The 24,322-nt window shown below is 45.2% G+C and overlaps 1 protein-coding gene across 5 annotated transcripts in view; it reads right to left on the reverse strand.

Annotated features, from left to right (window-relative positions):
* Positions 1-1,982: 1,982 nt before the first annotated feature.
* ABCC10 (ATP binding cassette subfamily C member 10) overlaps positions 1,983-24,322 on the reverse strand; it is a 47,421-nt gene continuing 25,081 nt past the window's right edge. For 4 of the 5 annotated variants that reach the window (XM_068232584.1, XM_068232581.1, XM_068232583.1 and 1 more), the window contains 17 exons: positions 23,104-23,240; positions 22,409-22,488; positions 17,489-17,660; positions 16,641-16,739; positions 14,903-15,092; positions 14,737-14,814; positions 14,123-14,308; positions 13,399-13,537; positions 10,847-11,036; positions 10,126-10,469; positions 9,400-9,569; positions 6,395-6,555; positions 5,555-5,808; positions 5,334-5,479; positions 5,166-5,263; positions 3,923-4,035; positions 1,983-3,391 (listed from right to left, as the gene is read on the reverse strand). In XM_068232584.1, coding sequence (XP_068088685.1) covers positions 3,256-3,391; positions 3,923-4,035; positions 5,166-5,263; positions 5,334-5,479; positions 5,555-5,808; positions 6,395-6,555; positions 9,400-9,569; positions 10,126-10,469; positions 10,847-11,036; positions 13,399-13,537; positions 14,123-14,308; positions 14,737-14,814; positions 14,903-15,092; positions 16,641-16,739; positions 17,489-17,660; positions 22,409-22,488; positions 23,104-23,240 — 2,693 coding nt within the window. In that variant the 3' untranslated portion in view covers positions 1,983-3,255. Of the gene's footprint in view, positions 3,392-3,922; positions 4,036-5,165; positions 5,264-5,333; positions 5,480-5,554; positions 5,809-6,394; positions 6,556-9,399; positions 9,570-10,125; positions 10,470-10,846; positions 11,037-13,398; positions 13,538-14,122; positions 14,309-14,736; positions 14,815-14,902; positions 15,093-16,640; positions 16,740-17,488; positions 17,661-22,408; positions 22,489-23,103; positions 23,241-24,322 lie in introns of those variants that run through there. The other variant, XM_068232585.1, reaches the window with a different exon arrangement.

Raw genomic sequence — 24,322 nt, forward strand, 5'->3', positions numbered from 1 at the left:
GGGTATGGGGCCAGTTCAATAGCTAGAGTATGGGGCCAGTTCTGGCTGGATAGTGTAATGGTTAAGGGCTCTGCCTCTGACATGGGAGACCAGGGATTCGAATCTCGGCTCTGCCTGTTCAGTAAGCCAGCACCTATACAGCAGGAGACCTTAGGCAAGTCTCCCTAACACTGCTACTGCCTATAGAGCGCGCCCTAGTGGTTGCTGCTCTGGCGCTTTGAGTCCGCCAGGAGAAAAGCGCTATATAAGTGTTTGTCTTTGTCTTTTTTTTGTCTTTTTCTGGACAGTGAGAAAGTTCAACTCCAGATGCTCAAGTGTAAAATGCAGATACATGTTGACAGCATCATCTGCAGACCTATAGGCAAAGTGCAGAGAGTCCAGCAGGGGATATGTGATGTATTTCAGATGAGCCACTATCAGTTTTTCAAATGCTTTCATGACCAGTGATGAAAGGGCAACTGGTCTATAATCATTTAGACATGCAAGTTTTGATTTTTTTTTTTTTAGGAACTGGGGCAATGATTGATTGTTTAAAACAGGCAGGGGCCATTAAGAGTTCCAGGGATGTTTTAAAAAATATCTGTGAAAACTGTTGCTATCTGATCAGTACAATATTTCAAGCATATCGCAGTCAGTCTGGATCGGCTGCCTTCCTTATTTATACCTTAGAGGATGTAACACGACAGGTACCTACTTTCATACTTGGTAGGATTGTCCCAAGGCCAAGAAATGATGGATAAAAATCTATCAATGGATATATACAATATTTTAGGATATAATGGTGAAACCGGGGTAGAGAGGAACCAAGAGCCAGATATAGAGTACAGCACAGACAAACAAATATGACCTAATGACAGCTTATTCCTGGCCTGCATTATGTACAGCACACAGACACAGCACAATGCAATATGTACAGTGCACAGTCACAGCACAATGCAATATGTACAGTGCATAGACACTGCACAATGCCATATATACAGCGCACAGATACAGCACAATGTGATATGTACAGCGCACAGACACAGCACAAAGTGATATGTACAGCGCACACAGACACAGCACAAAGTGATATGTACAGCGCACAGACACAGCACAATGTGATATGTACAGCGCACAGACACAGCTCAATGCAATATGTACAGTGCGCAGACACTGCACAATGCCATATGTACAGCGCACAGACACAGCACAATGTGATATGTACAATGTGCAGACACAGCACAATGTGATATGTACAGCGCACAGACACAGCACAATGTGATATGTACAGCGCGCAGACACAGCACAATGTGATATGTACAGCACGCAGACACAGGACAATACAATATGTACAGTGCACAGTCACAGCACAATGCGATTTGTACAGCTTACAGACACAGCATAATGCGATATGTACAGCGCACAGACACAGCACAATGCAATGTGTACAACGCACACACACAGCACAATTCCATATGTACAGTGCACGGATACAGCACAATGTGATATGTACAGCGCGCAGACACAGCACAATGTGATATGTACAGCGTGCAGATACAGCACAATGCGATATGTACACCGCACAAACACAGTACAATGCGATATGTAGTACAGCACACAGACACAGCACAATGTGATATGTACAGCACACAGACACAGTACAATGTGATATGTACAGCACGCAGACACAGGACAATACAATATGTACAGCACACAGACACAGCACAATGTGATATGTACAGCACACAGACACAGCTCAATGCGACATGTACAGCACAATGCCATATGTACAGCACACACACACAGTTCAATGCAACACGTACAGCACACACACACACAGCACAATGCCATATGTGCAGCACACAGACACAGCACAATGTGATATGTACAACACACATACACAGCACAATGTGATATGCACAGCACAATGTGATATGCACAGCACAATGTGATATGTACAGCGCACATACACAACAACACAATGCAATATGTACAGCACACAAACACAGCAAAGGGTTTTAAAAGGTTTTTTTTATTAGTATTTTGCAGGATTGGAATCTACAAATGATTCACAGGCATATCCTCACAAGGGTGAGAATGGTTGTGTTAGTAAGAACAGATAACAAGCTGAAAACTGTCAGCAAATCTCCACAGACTAATGAAACAGAAAGAGTTCTTCTAGGTATGCCACTAGCAGATCTGACCTAACTAGCCAGACCTGACCTAACTAGCCAGACACACCTAGATATTACCTCTCCCACAGGAGCCCCCAGCACAGACCTAGATATTACCTCTCCCATAGGAGCCCCCAGCATAGCCATACCCAGATATTACCTCTCTCACAGGAGCCCCCAGCACAGACATGCCCAGATATTGCCTCTACCCCGATACCCCGGGAGTCCCCAGAACAGCCATAACCAGATATTACCTCTCCCACAGGAGCCCCCAGCACAGAAATACCCAGATATTACATCTCCCACAGGAACACCGAGCACAGCCATACCCAGATATTACCTCTCCCATAGGAGCCCCCAGCGCCGACATACCCAGAGGTTACCTCTTCCACAGTAGCTCCCAGCATAGTCATACCCAGATATTACCTCTCTGACATGAGCCCCCAGCACAGACATACCCAGATATGACCTCTCCCACAGGATCCCCCAGCACAGACATACCCAGATATTACCTCTCCCCACAGGATCCCCCAGCACAGACATACCCAGATATTACCTCTCCCACAGGAGCTCCCAGCAGAGACATACCCAGATATTTCCTTTCCCACAGAAGCCCTCAGCACAGACATACCCAGATATTACCTCTCCCATAGGAGCCCTCACCACAGACATACCCAGATATTACCTCTCCCACAGGAGCCCCCAGCACAGACATACCCAGATATTACCTCTCCCACAGGAGCCCCCAGCACAGACATACCCAGATATTACCTCTCTCACAGGAGCCCTCAGCACAGACATATCCAGATATTACCTCTCCCACAGGAGCCACCTGCACAGATATACCCAGATATTACCTCTCACACAGGAGCCCTCAGCACAGGCATACCCAGATATTACATCTCTCACAGGAGCCCTCAGCACAGACATACCCAGATATTACCTCTCCTCCAGGAGCCCCCAGCACAGATATAAAGGTGGGGAGGGGGGGGGTAAGAGGACTGGAGTAAGTAGAGGGGCCACTGACTGTAGACCAGCACAGCCCATTCTGTTCCTATAGATATGTCCATACTAGAGTTCCTACGTCTTCTGTTTATCATCTTCAAAGCTGGCCACTGTTTATTAGTCGGTAAAAATTAGAGTTTTCATTGTTGCTAAGTGTTGTGGGAGAATCCATTTCAGCCACTTTTCCAGCATGCATTACTAAAATGCGGTCTGAGTCCATGATTGTGTTCAACCTGTAGTAGAAAATTATAGGTCAAATGATTGTACAAACACAAAAGAGTGACAGCATCAGGGGACAGTGACAGTGTGATTGTGATGGGGATAATGACGGGGTGATGGTAATGCACTATAGTGAAAGGGTGAAAGTGGTGAGGTGATAGGGTACTGTGAGTATTGATGAGGATGGTGGAGGGTTGATGGGGGGGGGGGGGGGGGGAGTTCAGGATGCCTGTGAGTGATGGAGGAAATCAGAATTTTGTGTAGCACTCTATATAGCATACTGATGCAACAACCACAATAGTGCCCCCTTCCTCTGGAGTCCTATGATAATTTCTGCTCATTACAAGGCATACCGACTCACAATGACATCACTTGTCATCAGCAGCTGAAACATCCAAGTGCTGAATGGCTCAGTTTTTGGATCCAAACAATGATCCGGACCTTAAAATGAAACTTGAAAACATGGACCTGGGCAGAAGATAGATCTCTTGCAACCATGGGTTACAGAGAATTTTCCATATCTTCCCAGAAAAGATTGGGGATACCTGTGAGCAATGGTGAGGACGGTGTGGTCCTTAAATCTCTCCCGGATGGTGAGTTGGAGCAGTTGGTCCGTTTGGTGGTCTACACTGGCTGTGGCCTCATCAATGCATAGGATCTGTTGGGGAGACACATTCATGGATGAGAGACTTGTAAGCACTACAGCAGTGAACAGACTTGTTGGGGAACAGTCACTCTGGCATTTGCTCAACAGCATTTTTGAGCTGTGATCTCATCATGTAAAGTTCTTGTCTGTCTGTGGATCTCTGAGGTTTGCTACTAATTGGCTTTACATAGCAATTACCCAATGCTGCTCATCTCTTCAAATCCCTGCACTAGCCTCCATCCACCACGCCTCATTTGCTGCTCCTCACCCTGGCCTCCATCCACCACGCCTCATCTGCTGACCATCACCTTGGCCTCTATTCAACCCTTCCTCATTTGCTGCTGCTTTCTGCAAATCCCTACCCTGGCCTTCATACACCCCTCCTCCTCTGCTGCTCCTCTCTGCAGATCCATAATTTAGCCTCCATTCACCACTGCTCATCTGCTGCTCCTTTGTGCAGAGTCCTACCCTGGTCTTCATCCACCACTCCTCATCTGCTGCTCCTCACACTAGCCTCCATCCACCAATCCTCATCTGCTGAGCCTCATGCTGGCATTCATTCACCAATCCTCATCTGCTGCTCCTCTCTACAAATCCCAACAGTGACTTTTCCCATCAAACAACATCTGCAGCTCTACTTCACAAATCTCTATATTGACAGCTCCCATCAAACATCTGCTGCTCCTCTCAGCAAATTTCTACTCTGGCTCCTCCCACCACACATGTGCTGCTTCTGCAACTTCAGCAACCTTTTCCCATGAATTCTTACCTGCTGATTCTCTCTCTTCAAATCTCTATCCTGGCTCCTCCCATGACTTCTTACTTTATGCTCCTCTCTGCAAATCTTTTAAATGGCTCCTCCCATGACATTGTACTTGATGTTCCTCTTTGCAAATCCGTATACTGGCTCCTCTCCTTTTTTCCTTATCTTTGCAAATCTGTATGCTTACTCTTCCCATCACAAAACATCTGCTGCTTCTCTCTGCAAATCTCTATATTGACTCCTCCAACCACTACTCATATGATATGGCTTGCATTTTAGATTACAATACAACTTGCCATCAAATCAACAGATCAATTAAAAAGGAATCCATTATTGACTTCCTGGGCCCAAAAGCTTATAGTGTATATTGGTACTTCACCTTGGCCTGTGTTAGTAGAGCTCTGGCCAGACACAAGAGCTGCCGCTGTCCGAGGGAGAAATTCTTTCCTCTATCACCAACGCCAGCATCCAGACCCCCTGCAGGACAGTGACCATTAGTGACACAATGTATGGTGGAGGCACAGACGATTCTCTATGAAGCACTTACCAATACGCTCCACCAAGTCCAGTAAATGGCACTGTGACAGTACATCCAGCAGATCAGTGTCTAAGTGGAGGGACAATGGGTCCAGGTTCTCACGCACACTGCCGCTGAACAGGAAGGCATCCTGAGGGATGATTGCAAGGCGTGACCTGGTGGAAAGACCTAGATATGACACACGTTTCTCTGTTTCTGCAGATACATCCTATATAGTCCAACTCACACACCTCACCACCTCCACATTCAATTCTTGTGTGGGAATGTCATCAATGAGAATGAGCCCAGAATTCAGCTCCATCATGCGGAAGAGAGCCAAGAACAAGCTGGACTTCCCAGAACCTGTCCGACCCACAATTCCAACCTTCTCTCCAGGAGAAATGGTAAAGCTGACACCATCAAGGGCATTGGGAAGACCAGGACGGTAACATAAAACAGCATCTTTGAATTCAATACAGCCAGTGCTAGGCCAGCCTGGGTCCACCTGGAAGAAAAACAAGGATGGAAGGAGACATTCTGAAACCATCTGACAGTAACTCTTCTATAAATACCCTACAAGATCTCTGTGGACATAATGTCCTCACCAGTTCTGAAATGGCCCCAGGCTGTAACCTTATGACCAAACTCAATGGCTATTCCCTTCACATTGGTTCTTCTGTACTCAAGCATCTCTGGAAAGAATATTATACATGATACAATATGGACTTGTTTTATGAAGGTTAGAAATTGTAATTCTCAATGGAGTCGTATCAGATCCTTAACCCACCATTACCCTCCCCTATCTGGCCTTATGTGACAGCTGTTAAGAGTACTCCTCACTCCCCATTACCCTCTCCTCTCTGGCCTCACATGACAGCTGTGAAGAGTACTTCTCACTCCCCACTCCCCTCCCCTCTCTGGCTTCGCATGAGAGTGGTGCAGAGTACTCCTCTCTCCATACACTCCCCATTACCTTCCCCTCTTTGACCTAACATGACAGCTGTGCAGAGTACTCCCCACACTCCCAATAACCCTCCCCTCTCTGGACTCATATGACAGTTGTGCAGAGCACCCATATGCCCCACACTCACCATTACTGTCCCCTCTCTGGGCTCGCACGGAAGCTGTGTGGAGTACTCCTCTGTTCTCTCCACGCTCACCATCATAGCCTCTGTCTGAGTAAAGCTGGAGATGAGGCCCGACAGTAACCCTGTAATGGACAATGCATAGGATAGGGACAGTCCGATGAGACCTGTAAGTAAGAAGATATCCATGACGAAGTCTGAGCAAAAGAGGAAGAATGTGCGACACAAGAGTATCAGGAGTAATAACTGGGATAGCAGAACACAATGAGAGACTCCAAACGCCAGATACGAGACAGCAGGAGAGACCGCTGGAGAGAGAATAGGAGAGACCACTATGTTAAATAGATTCTATTTATTAAGAATAGGAATGGCAGCCTTCTCTCTCCTTCAGGTGTGACTACCCAGCGGTCCTACCTCCATTCCACAGGTAAACGGAGCAGGGGTCCACACAGTCTTCAGAAACAGTGGGGTATAGTCACTAATCTGCAGAGAAGTGTAACGAATAAGCAGTAGGCACAATATTTGTAATCGTTATCAGGCATAACGGAAACAGGAACTTTGGGCGCCCACAGCTGTTGGACAATTTGTGCGCCTCATCGAAGCTAATGCTAATATCGTTAATACAGTTCCCAAAGCAGAAATTTAGGAACACAATAGATATCGTTTTCAACATTAGAACATTAAAGTTTTTGAAATACATTATCATTTTGAAACTTGCAACGTTATAGGTTTTGTAAGTTGCTCGTATGTATTAATTTTATGTTATAAAATATTATACACATTTTAAGTTTGTAAGGGTGTTTGTGCAACGGTTAGGGTTAAGCGTCAGGAAGGGAGTGTGTGTGTGTGTGTGTGTGTGTGTGTGTGTGGGGGGGGGGGGGTAAAGGGGGATGGTTAAGGTTAGGCACTTCCAGGGGGAAAACTGCTGGTCTTAGGGTTAGGCACCACCAGGGGGGTCTTAGGGTTAGGCATTGGTAGTGGAGGGTTCTGTGTGAGAGTAGGGTTAGGTTAAGCTGTAATAAAATATCGGTAAGATTTTCTACTGTTTAATTATAGTTATTAACAATTTTCATTCGGCAATATCATTATAGTAATATACACCATCTATACTTTAGATGGAAGGGTCGGAATGGTTAGGCACCAGGGGGGTCTTAGGGTTAGGCATTGGTAGTGGAGGGTTCTGTGTGAGAGTAGGGTTAGGTTAAGCTGTAATAAAATATCGGTAAGATTTTCTACTGTTTAATTATAGTTATTAACAATTTTCATTCGGCAATATCATTATAGTAATATACACCATCTATACTTTAAAAACGAAGAATATCGGTGGAGATTAACAAAATTTTTACTAACGAAATGGATATTAACAATATTTTATCAACAAAACTTTGCAACCTTTTTTCCTTGTGCCCCTTTTTCATGCATGTGGCATAACTAGTTACTAACATGTGGTAATACTTTAGGAATGCATAAATGTGACCTCACTCTTGCCTCTGATGTATTTGCACAATTAGCACAGGCATTATGCACGGTATCATAACTGCATGCAATAATCTATATTTATGCATATATGCAGTATTACCATATAGCATTACGCTGTACTTCTCATGCGTAAGACTTTACAGACGTTATTCCAGTTATCGCAGTTTAGTAAATATACCCCAATGTGCTTTATTAATCCAAGTGCTTTATAGGTGAACTGAACACTAATGTTTCCACTACATAGAGCAAGAATAAAGTCCTCAACAAACCAGAGGTCATACATAACAAATAAACAGGGGTGGATCCACTGAATGATGTCACAATTATGTAATTTTTCATCAAAAACACAAAAGTAGATTGTAGTAAAGTAGTAGTATAAATAGTAATATAAATAAATTATAAATAGTGTGAAATAATCATCCCATATACAGTATTTTGTGTTTGGTTCCAGTCATTATATGCTCTGTAATCGGACAGTCTTCTTCTCCCACTAAAAGTTCTAGGTCATGGGACATGGGCAATGTCACTACCTCTTATGGGACATGGCCAATGTCACGTTTACCCCCTCTTCTGGGACATGGGCAATGTCACGGTCACCCCTTCTTCTTGGTTGTGCAACATGGACAATGTCATAGTCACTACCTCTTTTGGGACATGGGCAATGTCATGGTCACCCCTTCTTCTTGGTTGTAGGATATAGGCTATGTCCTGGTCACCCCTTCTTCTTGGTTGTGCAACAAGGGCAATGTCACGGTCACCTCCTCTTTTGGACATGACCAATATTCAGGTCACCCCTTCTTGGTTGTGGAACATGGACAATGTCATGGTCACCCCTTCTTCTTGGTTGTGGGACAAAAGCAATGTCATAGTCACCCCCTCTTCTGGGACATGGGCACTGTCATAGTCACCCCCTCTTCTGGGACATGGGCACTGTCACGTCACGTGGTTGAGGGATAAGGTCAAGGTCCTGGCCACCCCTTCTTCTTGGCTGTTGGACATGGGCATCGTCATCCCACATATCTCATGTGTCTGCAACAAAGCTTGTTACTGGCAGTCAAAACCGCTGCAGACGATTAGGTCCTAATGTCACTCTGGTGTTTTTGAAACTTATGTTAATATGGTCTTTGTGTGGCCAGCATAGGCAGAACCACATGAGCAATTGGGTAGATACAAAAAATTCTGTCTTACAATTAACCTAGGCAAAAGAAAGATATTTCTTTCCATTATACATATATATTTCTCACAGACTTGCAAATATTTTTTCCAATATTTCTCATATGGATCAGACTGATGAAGTGTTGGCAAAGGCTGCAGAGATTACTAGAGGCTAACAACGTGATCCTTTCCACAATGTCTGAGAAGTGCCGTCTCTCTCCTGGTCAGTTGGTGCCTTAATATTTACTGTTATATGAATTTCTTGTACAACCATCATGCACTTGGATTATTATTATTTCTGCAGAGTGTGTGGACCTCATCCTTGGCCTTACCATATCAGACACACTAACAGAGGACACAATATCACGTTTCCTCACCAGGATCTCCAGCCCCCCGCTGGTGCTGGATTATAGCGATAACAGCAATTGCCGACACCACAACTACCCCGATCATCTGCAAGCGGATGTCCAACCACTGCACAGCGCTGTTACTGGTGAATACACACCGCTGGTTCCTCTCCAACCGAGCTTCACACTCCTTCTCAAATCTGGAATAAGGAGATAGGTGTTACTGGCCACTAGTACTGGTTATCAGAGGAGTTACTGGCCACTACTACTTGTTAAGAATGGAGTTACTGGTCACTGCTACTGGTTATCAAAGGAGTCACTGGCCACTACTACTGGTTATCAAAGGTGTTACTGGCCACTACTACATGTTGTCAAATGAGTTACTGGCCACTACTACTACTGGTTATCAAAGAAGTTACTGGCCACTACTACTGGTTATCAAAGGAGTCACTGGCCAGTGGCCACTACTACTTGTTATAAGGAGTTACTGGCCACTACAACTGGTTATCAAAGGAGTTATTAGCCACTACTGCTGGTTATCAAAGGAGTCAGTTTAGTATTATAATAAGTAAATATTTACTGTAAGAGTCTGCCCATGTGTTAGTGACGGGATATGACTAACACTACATTAAACCACGATGATGGTGAGAAGATTGTACCCGGAGGTTTTGCTTAACATGTGTAAATTGCTTTCAATCAGTGGCCTCCACCTGAACCATGATGTACAGTAAGCTGGGATGAGAGTGGTGCCCTCACCTGTCTGCCTGGCGCGTGGCTCGGATTGTGCTGAGTCCAGTCAGAGTCTCTGAGAAATGACTGTAGATTGGAGACAGAGTGATGCTCTGCAGCCTTTTCAGCTCGCGGGATGTGTGTCGGTAAAATCGCTGGATGTAATAGTACAGAACAGCCAAGGGCAGCAGGACGGGCAGAATCCAGGGCAGTCCATAGCTGATCATCACCAGCATGCCCAGAAGACCAAACACATTGGCCAGAAAGATGTTCAGGAGGTATGGCAGAGTATCATCCACGCAGTACAGATCCGAGGAGAATCGGTTAATGATGCGTCCAACTGGCGTGCTGTCAAAGAATGACACCGTGGCCTGATGACAGACAAGAGACAGGAGAAAACACATGGAAATAAGATAAGATGGGAAGATACAGTATAGAGTGAGCAGGGGGTTAGGGGAGATACAGGGAGGGGGAAAAAAGAAAAGCAGAAAAAAGTGGCAGTGGAGTAGGGGGGATACAGAGAGAAACTTGGGGCAAGAGTGATAAGATGAGAAGAGGAGCAGAGAAATAGGGGGGGAGAGGAGGAGGGGAAATACAGAGTGAAAGCATACGGGAAAGAGGTAAGCAGAGGAGAAATGAGCAAAGAATTGGGGGAGGAGGGGAGATACAGAGAGAGAACTGAGGGGAGGGGGGGGGGATAAGAAGAGGAAAGAAAGGCAGAGAAATGAGGGGGGCGCGCAATACCCACCCTTAGCATTCTCTGCAGTAAGCGAGTGTGGATCACAGTGGCGGCTCGCACAGCTCCAAAGGCAAACAGGAGAGCTCGCAAGGCGGTGAAGACGGAGTTGGCTGCTGCTATCCCTCCATATACTGTGAGATAGAAAGTAATATCCTGAGAATTGTTTTGTTTGGTGAACTGAGCCCATCTCAGAGGAGACCTGGGGGAGACAGAATAAAGCCACTTATGGAGCATTATATCATCTCAGGAGTAGACTGTCTACAGCACCTCTAATAGCTGCTTAAATGCTGCAGTAATGACTAATGAGTAATGAGAATTCAGTTGGAAAAAGAATAAATAAATAAATAAATAAATAAATAAATAAATAAAGGCATCCATCCATCTATCATGTTCAACCAGAAAGAAAATAATAATACAAATGGTACATCACCATCCTCAATCCCCACACATTCCAGATGATTCAGCGGAAGGCGATACTGGACATACATTCTTTTCTAAGAAAGTATGTCAACTACTCATGTCAACTAAGATGTCCATGATGAGGAATTTCTATTAAAGCTGAACTGGAGAAGTGACATTTTTTACTAAAAAGGACTATTCAACTAGATCTGATGTTCACCAACCATAAAAGCCTAGAACATTTCAGTACATCACACCACACTTAACCTAGACAAGCTGGATGGGCACGCTTCATTCCCACATATACTGCCATCTAAAAATGGCCAGGCACCCTCTATTGTCTCCAGAAACCATACTGAATAAAATGATTTCCTCATTCCTGGAAAGCAAACGGCTAGGACGCTAAAGCGCATCAAGGAAAATTCCCCTCCAGATCCACCTTCATCACCACACCAGGTCTGCTGGCTATTGAGGGTTTCCTATTACACAGTGCCAGGACCTTTGTTCCAGAAAAGTCTCTGCTAGCAAGTTCTCCAGTTCACACACAATTACCTACTGGAAGGACTTCAGTAACCAACACACTACAGACCCAAAAATCCATCTTTTCTGGCAGCAAGGTCTAATCAAACATTTTGAGAAGTTTGTTAAGGACTATGGTACCGGTGCCAGAAAGAACAGCCCTCACCGCAAATAAGCAGATGCTTGCCCCTTTGTCCATTTCTGACAGATCCTGGAGGCATGGAACAATTAATTTTAGGGTGTCTCTCCATCAAGGTAAGGGCTGTAACACTATTTTGGTTACAGCTGCCAGATTTCCCAAGATGGTTCATATTTTTTTCCAAACAGGATAGTTGTTTTCTGTTGAACTTGTAAAGAATTTAATCTAAGTGGTTATCCATTTACATGACATTCATGAGAATCCGACATCCACTCATGGTCTACAGCTGTATGTCAAGGTTTTGCATCACTTTGGGTACAGCTCACGAGATCAAACTCTCCATCTTCCACAGGTATAGCCCTCATAAGCGTGAACAGGCACAGAATAACCCTGCTTGGAGCAATACATTCTTTGCTTTTTACAAGACAACTGGCACTCTTTGCTTCCTCTTACCAAATTCACTGACACCACCATTAATTCATCTACACTTCCAACTTCTTCTGAAGGTTCAGTGCATCTTCAGTTTTAGTGCATCTTAAATTTTCACATTTCCTTGCTGCCCAGGATTTTAGTTGTTTTGGTGTAAATCAAGTATAAGGAGTTGGAAAAAAGAAGGGTTTGTAGGAAGGCCCGAGTTCCACAGAAGTTGTACCTTAGGCTTATGTCTCTAGACAGATGTACAGAGGCGCCAGAAGTGTAAAAGTAGATTAAAAAGTTTTAAAAAAGGAACGATGGGGGGTATTGTCGGTGGAGTTACCTCCCCAAGAAGACACACATAGATTATTGCTTATTTCAACACAATAACGATTTATTTACATACTCCAATTAAATGTAATGCGTTTCGTGGGCACATCCCACTTCATCAGGCTATACCAGTGGAGTACAATAAACTCAAACGTTCTCAGTCAGCGTTTAGCGCCTCTGAACGCTAAACGCGGACTGATAATGTTTGAGTTTATTGTACTCCACCGGTATAGCCTGATGAAGTGGGATGTGCCCACAAAACGTGTTGCATTTAATTGGAGTATGTAAATAAATTGTGTTGAAATAAGCAATAATCTATGTGTGTCTTCTTGGGGAGGTAACTCCACCGACAATACCCCCCATCGTTCCTTTTTAAAAACTTTTTAATCTACTTTTACACTTCTGGCGCCTCTGTACATCTGTATAACAAGTGTGTCCACCCCTGGTGGAGGGGAATTGGTTCCCCTTTTTTTTTCAATCTATGGAGAGCGACTTTTTTAACCTTGAGTGGGGACAGGTCTAATACGCCCCACCTGCCAGTCTAGTGGTTACCTGATGCGGTAACCCAATTTTGTGAGTATAAAACTATACGCTTTTTTACATTTTCCATCCTGTGCAGTACATACTGCACCGTATTGGGCTCTCGGTGTCTCCACTCCCTCTTTATGTCTCTAGAAGTCTTAAGGTTCTTGTAGCATCTTGAAGACTTTCAAGGTCAACAGAGGCAGAAGCCATTGGATGTTAGTCTATACAAACTTACACAAGACCTCCAGAAGAGAAGAGAAGCAGCACAGGTGACACTGCTGGGCGAGTCAGTCCAGAAATGGAGACATTTCTTGGCTTGTCCGAAAAGCTTGCAATCCAGTGCGAGAGCCACCAATCAGACATGTTCCTGGAAGCTGGAACACAAAATGTACATAGAATTAGGGAGTTAGGAACTACAAATCCCATCATGTACTTCTGGGCATGTATGAACTTGTAGTTTTGCAATGCCAGATGTCTTACGATCAACTACAAAGAATGATGTTGAGGTGACCACATATAGCAGCCAAACATAAGCTGGCCATAAATTTATAGATTGCCAGCAAAATAAATGATTCCTCTGAAAGGAACTGTTTCATAAAGGAATGTATTCCTTCCACCCACTGCACATTGATTTTTAATTATTGATTTATTTATTTATTTATTGTATTTATAAAGCGCCAACATATTACGCAGCGCTGGACATATATAGATTCCATTAACGAATTATCAAACTGCAGCACTACACTGCTCGATGCAGCACATTATTATGGGCTGTCAATCTACTGCCGCTCCTGCCCCGCCCCCAAATTACCTAGCTCTTCCATACTGTTCAATCACCACTTTCCATTGATTTTTTTTTTGGTCAAAATCAACCAAAAATTGATCGATTTGAATCTGAAGGTTATCAGACAGGAAAATTGATAAGTGTATGGGCATTTAAGGAAAAGACAAATACTCACCCTGCATGAGGAGCAATGCCAGCAACACTGATGCACCAAGACAGCTGCCCACTGCCCGCCAGTATGAGGCATAGACGTGTAAAGACACAGCCCCCTCCTTCTTCCCCTCCTCCTCAGCCATCACAGAGCCAGGAAATAAGGTTTCCTCATCATCATCCTTTCTATCCACCAAGCTGCTACCAGATCCTACCAGATAATATTAGAAGTGGTTAACTCAGAAACTGGTCTAATGTGGGAGGAGTCAATTCTACTGCTAATCATGTGTAGGAGGAGCCACAGAGTCAGAAAATCAAAGGTCATAAGGTCAGCTTATTTGATGTGGGAGGAGTCACCTGTTCATGTGATTGTGTGCATGGACCCTTAGTGTGGGAAATTCTCTAACCCTTTCTGTGTGTTTTGCTCTTGGAAGCTCAGATTCTGGGTGTGGGTCATGCTCTTAACCTTTCCTGGTGTTTTGGACTTGGAAGCTAAGATTCTGAGTGTGAGAAATGCTCCTACACTTTTCTTCTGTCTTGCTCTTGGAAGCTCAGGTTCTGGGTGTGGGAAATGCTCTTACCCTTTCCTTGTGTTTTGCTCATGGAAGCTTGGATTCTGGGTGTGGGAAATGCTCTTACCCTTTCCTTGTGTTTTGCTCTTGGAAGGTCGGACTCTGGGAGAAACTTCAGCTAGAGACAAGATCTCATCTGGGGGTCCTGGTAATTGAAGCAGACATTAATCAGCCCCTAGAAAATAAATGTATAATAATTATTACAGAAAAGGCTGTGCAAGTCAATTAGTTACCTGTCCGCACGATTCTCCCGGCTTCCATCAGAATCACCACATCGGCTCTTTGCAACAACTCAGTGCGATGAGTGCAAAGAATTCTAGTCTTCTGCCTCAAAATACCCAGAATGCATTTCTCCATAAGATGGGAGGCCACGTCAGCGTCTACCGCAGCCAGCGGGTCATCCAGCAAGAGGAGCTCCTTCTCCTGCAGGGACATTTATCTCAGCACACAGGTATATATGCCTAAAAGCATATCTATTATGGGATGGGAGATACAGATTACACTGAAAAAGAAAGCCACGCCATCAGACTGTACAGGAGGGGGGATGTCAGTCTGTACAGGAGATCAGTCTGTACAAGAGAAGGCATGTCAGTCTATACAGGAGGAGGAGGGACGTCAGTGTGTACAGAAAGAGGAATATCAGTCTGTACAAAAGGATGAGGGATGTCATGCTGTACAGGAGGAAGAGGAGGGATGTCAGTCTGTACAGGAGATCGGCTGGCACAGGAGCCATCTGTACAATCGCATGAAAATGTGCATGAAGGTGTAGAGTACATCTTTAGGCTCCCAGACTTACTTAAAGAGAACCTGAACTGAAAATGTAAAGTAAAAATAAACGTAAACACGTCATACTTACCTCCTGTGTAGTGTACTCATCAATCTCTTTCTCCTCTCATGCGTCCTGTTTGTTCACTTATATCAATGGAATTCTCTGTCCTCCAATTTGAAAATGGCCATTACCCCATAACAGCTCCCTGGTCAGCACACTGTTAAACTGTAATATCGCCCGCTTGAGCCATAGAGAAACATGGACATTACCTTGCACATTCAGTTGTAACTGACAGCAGCTGGAATATAACTGACAGCAACTGGTATATTTCAGTTCTGACAAAATATTGTCAGAACTGGAAGGGATCACTGTAAGAAGAAAATGGTGAGCTTCTGAGAGGAACTGATGGTGAAGTAAGTATGTAATGTTCATTTGCAGCTACAGCATGTGTTTATTTTCAATAATTTGACTCAGTATAGGTTCCCTTTAAAAAAAAAAAAAAAAACAAGAAAATATTCTGTCAGTTCCAAAACCAGTCACTCTCTGCTCACAGAAAAGGGTTGTTTATCTTCCTCTGGAGAAGGGGGCAATAAAAACTCCAAAGCAGATTCACTTTACATTCATTGTTCCCTAGAGGGAGCCCCATAAACCCTAAACCAGAGGCATATCATATACTTCAAGGTCTACTACAAAGAATCTTGATAAGGGGATGCATAAATTTATTCTGACCAGGGTTACAGAAATGACTTTTACAGGAAGAGGAGGGATGTCAGGCTGTACAGGAGGTAGAGGGATATCAGGCTGTACAGGAGGAGGGATGTCAGGCTGTACAGGAGGATATACAGGAGGAGGAGGGATGTCAGGTTGTACAGGAGGAGGAGGGATGTCAGGCTGTACAGGAGGTGGAGGGATATCAGGCTGTACAGGAGGAGGAGGGATGTTAGGCTGTACAGGAGGTGGAGGGATGTCAGGCTGTACAGGAGGAGGAGGGATGTCAGGCTGTACAGGAGGTGGAGGGATATCAGGCTGTACAGGAGGAGGAGGGATGTTAGGCTGTACAGGAGGTGGAGGGATGTCAGGCTGTACAGGAGAGGGAGAGATGTCAGGCTGTACAGGAGGAGAAGGGATGTCAGGCTGTACTGGAAGAAGAGGAGGGATGTCATGCTGTACAGGAGGAGGAGGGATGTCAGGCTTTATCTTACCTGATAGACTGCACGGGCCAGACTGATCCGGGCTTTCTGACCCCCACTGAGAGTGATGCCGTTCTCACCGACCTCTGTCTGATCTCCAGCTGGCAAGATCTGCAAAAGTGATCCCACCATCTGTCACCAGAAGATTGTCCCATAAAATCCACACATGCCAGTCACACAATTACCCCATGCCATACATGAGTGTATATATCTTTATATCAGATTTTATAGATGGATTAGAGTGTGAGCTCGTCTGAGGAGAGTCAGTGACATGACTATGTACTCTGCAATGTGCTGCAGAAGATCCCAGTGCAATTTAAATACAAATTTATAATATGGTAGAACATAAGACTATGACAATGGTAGGATTAGATTGTGAGTTCCTCGGAGGACAGTGATATCACTATCTACCCTGCAATGTGCTGCAAAAGATGTCAGTGTTGTATAAATATATAATAATATCGTAGGACATTAGACTATGAATATGGAAGGATTAGTGCGTGGCCTCCTCTGTGGATAGTCAGTGACATGACTATGTACTCTGAAAAGTGCTGCAGAAGATGTCAGTGCTATACATAATAATAATATAGTGGGACATTAGACTATGACTATGGTAGGATTAGATTGTGAGCTCCTCTGAGGAAAGTCAGTGACAAGACTATGTACTCTGTACTGCAGAAGACATCTGTGCTATATAAATACATAATAATACTGTAGTACTCCACCCACACTCACATACTGAAGACACAGTCCTGTAATTTCACCAGAATCCTCATGCTCCTACTGCCAGACGTGTGCATGTCACATCTGTACATACGCACACACACACATGCACGAACACGCATGCGCAGGTTACTCACGGTCAGGTCATCAAACAGGGCGCAGGCCTCCAGCACTTCATTGTAGAGACGCTCGTTATACTCCTTCCCGAACAGAATATTGTCCCTAATGGTAGCAAACTGGATCCACGGCTCCTGAGCTACAAAGCCAAATCCGTTTTCCTGGTGCCAGACGTACAGATCTCCTCCTTGCCTGTAAAACCGATAACTGCCAGCTGTAATGACTTCACTGATCACCATATATGCCCATACTGCAGCTCCTGGGCTCTGGAAAAGGATGGCAGCTATATGACAGCAGTTTCCCATTAGCCAGGTATAGGTGCCTCCAGTATAAAGGGAACCTAAATTGAGAGGAATATGGATTTTCCCTTTTAAAATAATACCAGTTGCCCGACTCTCCTGCTGATCCTGTGTCTCTAGTACTTTCAGCCACAGCCCCTCAACAAGCATGCAGATCAGGTGCTCTGACTGAAGTCAGACTGGATTAGCTGCATATGCTTGTTTCAGGTCTGTGATTCAGCCACTACTGCACCCAAAGAAATCAGCATGACAGCCAGGCAACTGGTATTGTTTAAAAGGAAACATCCATATCCCTCTCAGTTTAGGTTCCCTTTAAGTAGCTAGGCATAGATGCCCTCAGTATAGGTAGCCAGGCATAGGTGCCCTCAGTATAGGTATCCAGGCATAGGTGCCCCAGGTATAGGTAGCTAGGCATAGGTTCCCCAGCATAGGTAGCCAGTTATGGATGCCCCAGCATAGGTAGCCAGTTATGGGTGCCCCAGCATAGGTAGCCAGTTATGGGTGCCCCAGCATAGGTAGCCAGTTATGGGTGCCCCAGTGCGGGTAGCCCCAGCATAGGTGCCTGTAATGGTGAGCACTGCAATCTCGTTTAACCATCAGGAAATAGTTGCATCTGATGGCTAGAAAGACTTTGAGCAAGCTGACGTTAAAAAGACTGGTTGCTAGATCACAGAAGATATTGTGACCAAGTGCGCCTATTCCGTCTTATCTGCCACCGTTACCATTCAGGGAATAGTCTCCTTGGAAGGCCCCCAAGGCACAGGACTAGGGCGGATTAAATATGCTACCTTCCATGGGGCGGCCGGCCACGAGTGACAGGTTAACTAACTGACTGCACCTGTCACCTCCAAAGGCTGTCAGCTGAGCCACCCGCTAGTGTCCGCAGCCACCCGTCCCACTTGCCGCTCTGCTCCGTGTGCGATGTGAGCAGAGGCAAGGCAGGTCAGGTGGAGGCAGCCGCGGTTGCCTGGCTACAAGGACAGGAGGCGGGATCCCAGAGGACTAGGAGCCAGGCGATGCTGCCGAAGGTGGTGCCCTGGCCCCTGCCCTGGACTCACTCGAGCGAGCCTGCTTGCATCTGGCAGTCACCAGCCGCCGCCCAGTACAGTGCAGACTTTCGCTCTGGAGCCCCCGGCAGGCAGCTCTGAGCTTCAAACTTGCGACTGTGAGAGCGAGGGAGAGCGCATCTTTCAATAGGACGCCCCCGCTGTCAATCAGTGACGTGACGTCACAGATTCACACAGCACAGCGCTGGCCAGGAGTCTAGGGGAGGTCTCGCAGTGCCGCTGGGGCTGATGGTTCTATGAGAGCCTCAGTGCGCAGGCGCTCTGGAGAACGAGACCTAATTATCTGCTGCGCACATCCCTAGCTGGCTCCAGATTTGTGACTGTCACTGCAGACTTGACTAAGTTTCTGCTGCAGCCTGCAGCATCATGTCTGTGTGTTCCTGACTGTCAGTGTCAGGATAATCAAATGTAAAATAAATGACAATAGGCTAAGGCTGCCTGGGTGGAGATATTTACTGAGGGCCCCCCTCCCCTTTAGAAGCTAAATGTTATTTGTTAATGTATATAGTGAGGTAATTATATATGCTGAGGGCTTCATACCAGCCCCCATCCTGTCTTTGCTGACTGTGGTCCCCTAATGGTCTGCTTCTGCCCTGTCCAGCCCACGCCCTCTGTCTCGCACTTTGCAGCGTATGTGTGGTGTGCGGACAGGAAATGTTCTGTGCAGCCCATTTTGCTGTGTACCTCCTTGCACAAAATGCTCTGAATGGTATTTCGATCAGGGCCATGCACTCTGATGTGCGACTGGGCTGGATTGCAGCTCCATTGTGGGAAAATGGTGGTGTTCAAGCAAACCGGTTACTGGGGGCTGGAGGAAGCCCCAGGTAAGTATAAATATTTTTCCTTTAAAGTATCCCTGAGACGGGAAAAAGTTTTAGTTTACTTACCAGGGGCTTCCTCCAACACCTCGTAGCCTTACAGGTCTCTTGGTTTCTTCCCGGTTTGTTAGGCTGTGTCGCTGTTCTCCTCCAAAAGCTTGTCCACTAGATCAGTCGTGGCTTCTGCACATGCGCGACCCAGGCTGTGCACCTCCTCAATCACGCTCCCACTGCTTTGAGCGTTATGTGCATGAGTAGAATGCTCCCCGCCATGGGAGCATGATCAAGGAGATGTGCGACCTGGGACACACATGCGCAGAAGCCCATGACTTGTGATCTTTCAGAGGGGCTTGTAAGGCTTGTTCGGTTAACTCACCCTTGTCGCCACCTCTGTGCGCTGCTCTATACATTGCCTTTCTGCTCTTCCAGTTCCAATTGTGTATGATGAAGTAGCTGGAGAGCTGAAATGCTATGTGGAGGGCAACGCACAGAGCTTGCGATAAGGTTGAGTAACCCCTGTTGTCAGCGAGTGCATCAGTTTAAATTTAGTACTAAGGTTTTCAGAGGTACCGGTTGTAATGCTCATCCCTAGTTGGGATGAAAACAGAGTAGCTATGTACCCTATGGGAATTGGTAAGAAGCGTAGTCTAATCGAGACTAATCGCTCAGACCATGGAAAACTTTTTTTCAGTCTTTAACTGTCCAATTGTGGTGAGCTTGTGCAAATTGTAGCCTCTTTTTCCTATTTGTAGGGAAGATGAGTGGTACCCAGTGGGGTCTTCTGCTGTTTAGCCCATCCGCCTCAAGGTTGTGCTTGTTGTAGCTTCACAAATGCTTTACTGCATACCTCGGTGGTTTATTTTAAAGTTAAAAGTGTTGGTAGGCAGTGTCAAAAAAATGCGGGGGGGAGGGGGGTGATGGGAAGGGGCGGATGGTGATACTGGGCCTAGGGTGGAAAAAAGTACAAATCCGGCCCTGATGCCAAAGATTGGTCGTAGTGCTGCCGACAATGTGATGGAATGCGGTCACCCTCCAATTCATGTTCCTTTTGCCACACTTTACTATTCAGCCTCAGACCCTGAGGGAATCCTGAAGGCATTCAGCACTGCAGGCAAAGTAGCCTTTTGGGTTGGTGGAGTCCACACACAGTACAGTTGTGATTGTATGTACAACTGATACAATCTGTGATCTCCTATTGAGACCAGGTCACTGCCACCAATTCGCAATTAAGCATGTGAATACGCTAAGACTATCTCTAGCTAAATCCTGTAGGAACAAGGGTTAAGTCAACAACTTTTCTAGAAATAGCATAAATAACAATATTAATATCATAACGTTTCTCTCTGGAGACTGGAGCCTTTGCAGAGCTTTCAGAACAAGCACTTAGACCAAGGATTTTCAAATGTTTATTTTTTAAAAAAAATGCATAATCTAAATATAGCAATTGTAGGTACATGGTTAAAACAGCCAATTCGTGATGGTAGATGGATGGCCAAAGAAGGACTCTCTGCCAGCCTGTGTCCAGCAGGTTTTAACCCTTTCTCCGCTGGAGGGTGGAGATTGTTAGGGGGAGATGGGCTGTATCTGTCACATGACCCCTTTTTCCACCCCTTTGTCATGAGAGGCAGAAAAGAATATGAAAAACCTGAAATGGTCATATCTCGGCGTCAGTTGAACAGAACCCACAGAAATTGATACAGGCGTATTCCTGGCGTTCTCTGCATTAATTATACTCTAAAAAAAAGGTATATTGTGACTTACTACTTGGTGTAGGAAGATGCTGGACACGCTGGGTGGTTCAGCCACAATCAAATCATGTCTAATAATTATCTGATAATTTTGACATGACCAGCATCGACGGAAAACTGATATTTTTAGTAAAATGACCATTCTTTTATTCAAAGGTGAATTTAAAGTAATTTTCCCTACATGCAGGAATGTGCCCAGGGTCTGGTCCACTAAGGAATTTATGAGGGGTATCTGGTCTTCTCTGTTGGTCTTTGAAGTAGAATGGGGAATCTGCTTGGGGGAGTTTTATTGCACACTCTCCAGGGAGGAATAAACAACCCTTTCCTGTGGGCAGAGAATGACTGGTTTTGGGACGGAGAGAATATTTTCTTGTTTTTTAATTGAGGCTAGGAGCCTCTACCTCACACCTTTGTGCGCATTTTCATGCGATTGCCCGGATGGCGCTAGCGAAACCATGACAGTGCCCCAGTATAGGTAGCCAGGCAAAGGTGACTCGGCTTAGGTAGCCAGTTATGGGTTCCCCAGCATACATAGCCAGTTACGGGTGGCCCCAGCATAGGTAGCCACTAGCCAGGTGCCCCAGTGTAGTAAGCCAGGGATATGTGCACCGAGTATAGGTTATAGTATAGTTAATATACAGTTAATTGTTTTATAGTTATAGGTGCCCAAGTACAAGTAGCCAGGCAAAGGTGCCCCAGGAAAATGTGTGCCCACACCCGCTTCGCTCACCCATAGAAACGGGGCTGGATGAGGGGCATTACCTGTCATGTGATCAGAGATGAGGGGCATTACCTGTCATGTGAGCAGTGATAAAGAGAATTACTTGCCCAGGTAATAGTGGGTAGTTAGTATCACAAAGGAGTTACCACTGGATGTCCTGGATGCTGTGACATTATGGGCTGAGTTTCTTCTATGTCTGCCTTCTCCCCTCAGATACACATGGTGGAAACAACTGTGCCCAGAAGCTTGTGCCTTTGCACATTATCAGGAACTGTGATTGCCATTACCTGTTCAACTCTCCAGTTATTGCAGCCAGCAGTGAGCTTTTTCCACAACCGACTTTACCAACAACGGCAACCAGCGCCCCCTGCAAATGGAAGAGAGAATTACCAAATCTGGCAGAGAACGTCCACTATAATCCTGTAATGTTATCCCACTGTCTTCCCTGCTCAACGCTCCCCACTAGACACCCTACTGTCCTCCCTGCTCAATGCTCCCCACTAGACACCCCACTGTCCTCCTTGCTCTCCACTAGAGACCCCACAGTCCTCCCTGCTCCATGCTCCCCACTAAAATCGCTACTGTCCTTCCTGCTTAATGCTCCCCACTAGAGACCCCACTGTCCTCCCTACTTAATGCTCCCCACTAGAAACCCCACTGTCCTCCCAGCTCAATGTTCCCCAACAGAAACCCCACTGTCCTTCCTATTCAATGCTCCCCACTAGAAACCATACTGTACTTCCTGATCAATGCTCAACACTAGAAAAACGACTGTCCTTCCTGCTCCAAGTCCTCCAGTTACCGTATATAAAGGTATTGATACAGCTGCAAAGTCCTCCAGTTACAGATGGCTTCACAGACTGTTTCAGTTCTACAAGGCATTGATGGTCACGCTGTGCCCTGTGACATGAATGGCTGGCCACAGGTCACTACGACATACAATGCAAAGACTCACCGGGTCGGTCACAGGTAACCTCCTCACCTTACAAACAGACAGATGATGAATAAATAGTTGCAGCGAGGACGACTCTTCTGCATTCATTCCATCTCCTGAGTTAGTCCTCCAGGAAAACATGGCATCTCTTACTTCCAACGCAGTGTCTCCTCCAGGTGGAAGTTCTGAGGAAAAAAGGGGACATTTATGAAACTGAAGAGTTCTAGGACCACAGAGTTCATCAACAATAACGTGTCACAGACAGACTTGACATAAACAATTACTTCCTCACTTGCTACCAGACTAAGATTATACAGAAATGTAGTTCATCAAGTAACAAAAAGTGACATCACCTCCAAACTTTAACCCTGTCAAAGTCAACAGTAAACAAATGACTTATGTTCTCACATTTTTGTAAATATTTTATTGTATCTTTTGATCAGACAGCACTGAATATATGACATTTTGATGCAATGTAAAATAGTCAGTGTACAACTTGTATACCAGTGTAAATTTGCTGTCCCATCAAAATAACTCAACACAGCCATTAAAGGAAACCAGAGACGATATAAAATAAAAGTTTTATACATACCTGAGGCTTCCTCCAGCCCCATGCGCACAGATCGCTCCCACGCCGCTGGAGAGATACGCAGAGAGCGCACTTCTCTTGCGCAGGTATTCTACAACTTTCATTTTATATCATCTCTGGTACACTTTAAAATCTAAACCGCTGGCAACAAAAGTGAGTACACCCCTAAGTGAAGAATATCAAAATTGTCCTCAAAGTGTCAATATTTTGGGTGCCCACAATTATTTTCCAGCACTATCTTAACTCTCTCGGGCTTGGAACTTACTAGAGCTTCACAGGTTTCCACTGGAATCACTGGAAGTATAAAGAAATGGGCAATCTTGGAAACCACACAGACTTGGATACAGACACGCATACAAACACACATACTCAGCCAAGGAGACACACACAGACACCATGCTTTATACCCTTCCAAACAGGAATCTGTCTCTCAGAGCCATCAGTTTAGAACTGGCAGGAAGCTGTGGGACCAACCAGATAAAGCCATCTATTATCTAGGGCTGTCTGGCCAGAAGAAGTCTGCATGGAAGAATCTGGGACCCCAAAAACAAAAAACACACCTCTGATGTGGAAACAAGATTACACTATACATGAAAACAGAAGAACTGGAGAGCAGAAAAATGGTAGCAGGTGGTCTGAACTAATGAGTCAAAATGAGTCATTTGTATGCCAAAGAGA

Source organism: Hyperolius riggenbachi, chromosome 4 (genome assembly GCF_040937935.1).
Source record: "Hyperolius riggenbachi isolate aHypRig1 chromosome 4, aHypRig1.pri, whole genome shotgun sequence".
Classification (NCBI taxonomy): Eukaryota; Metazoa; Chordata; class Amphibia; order Anura; family Hyperoliidae; genus Hyperolius; species Hyperolius riggenbachi.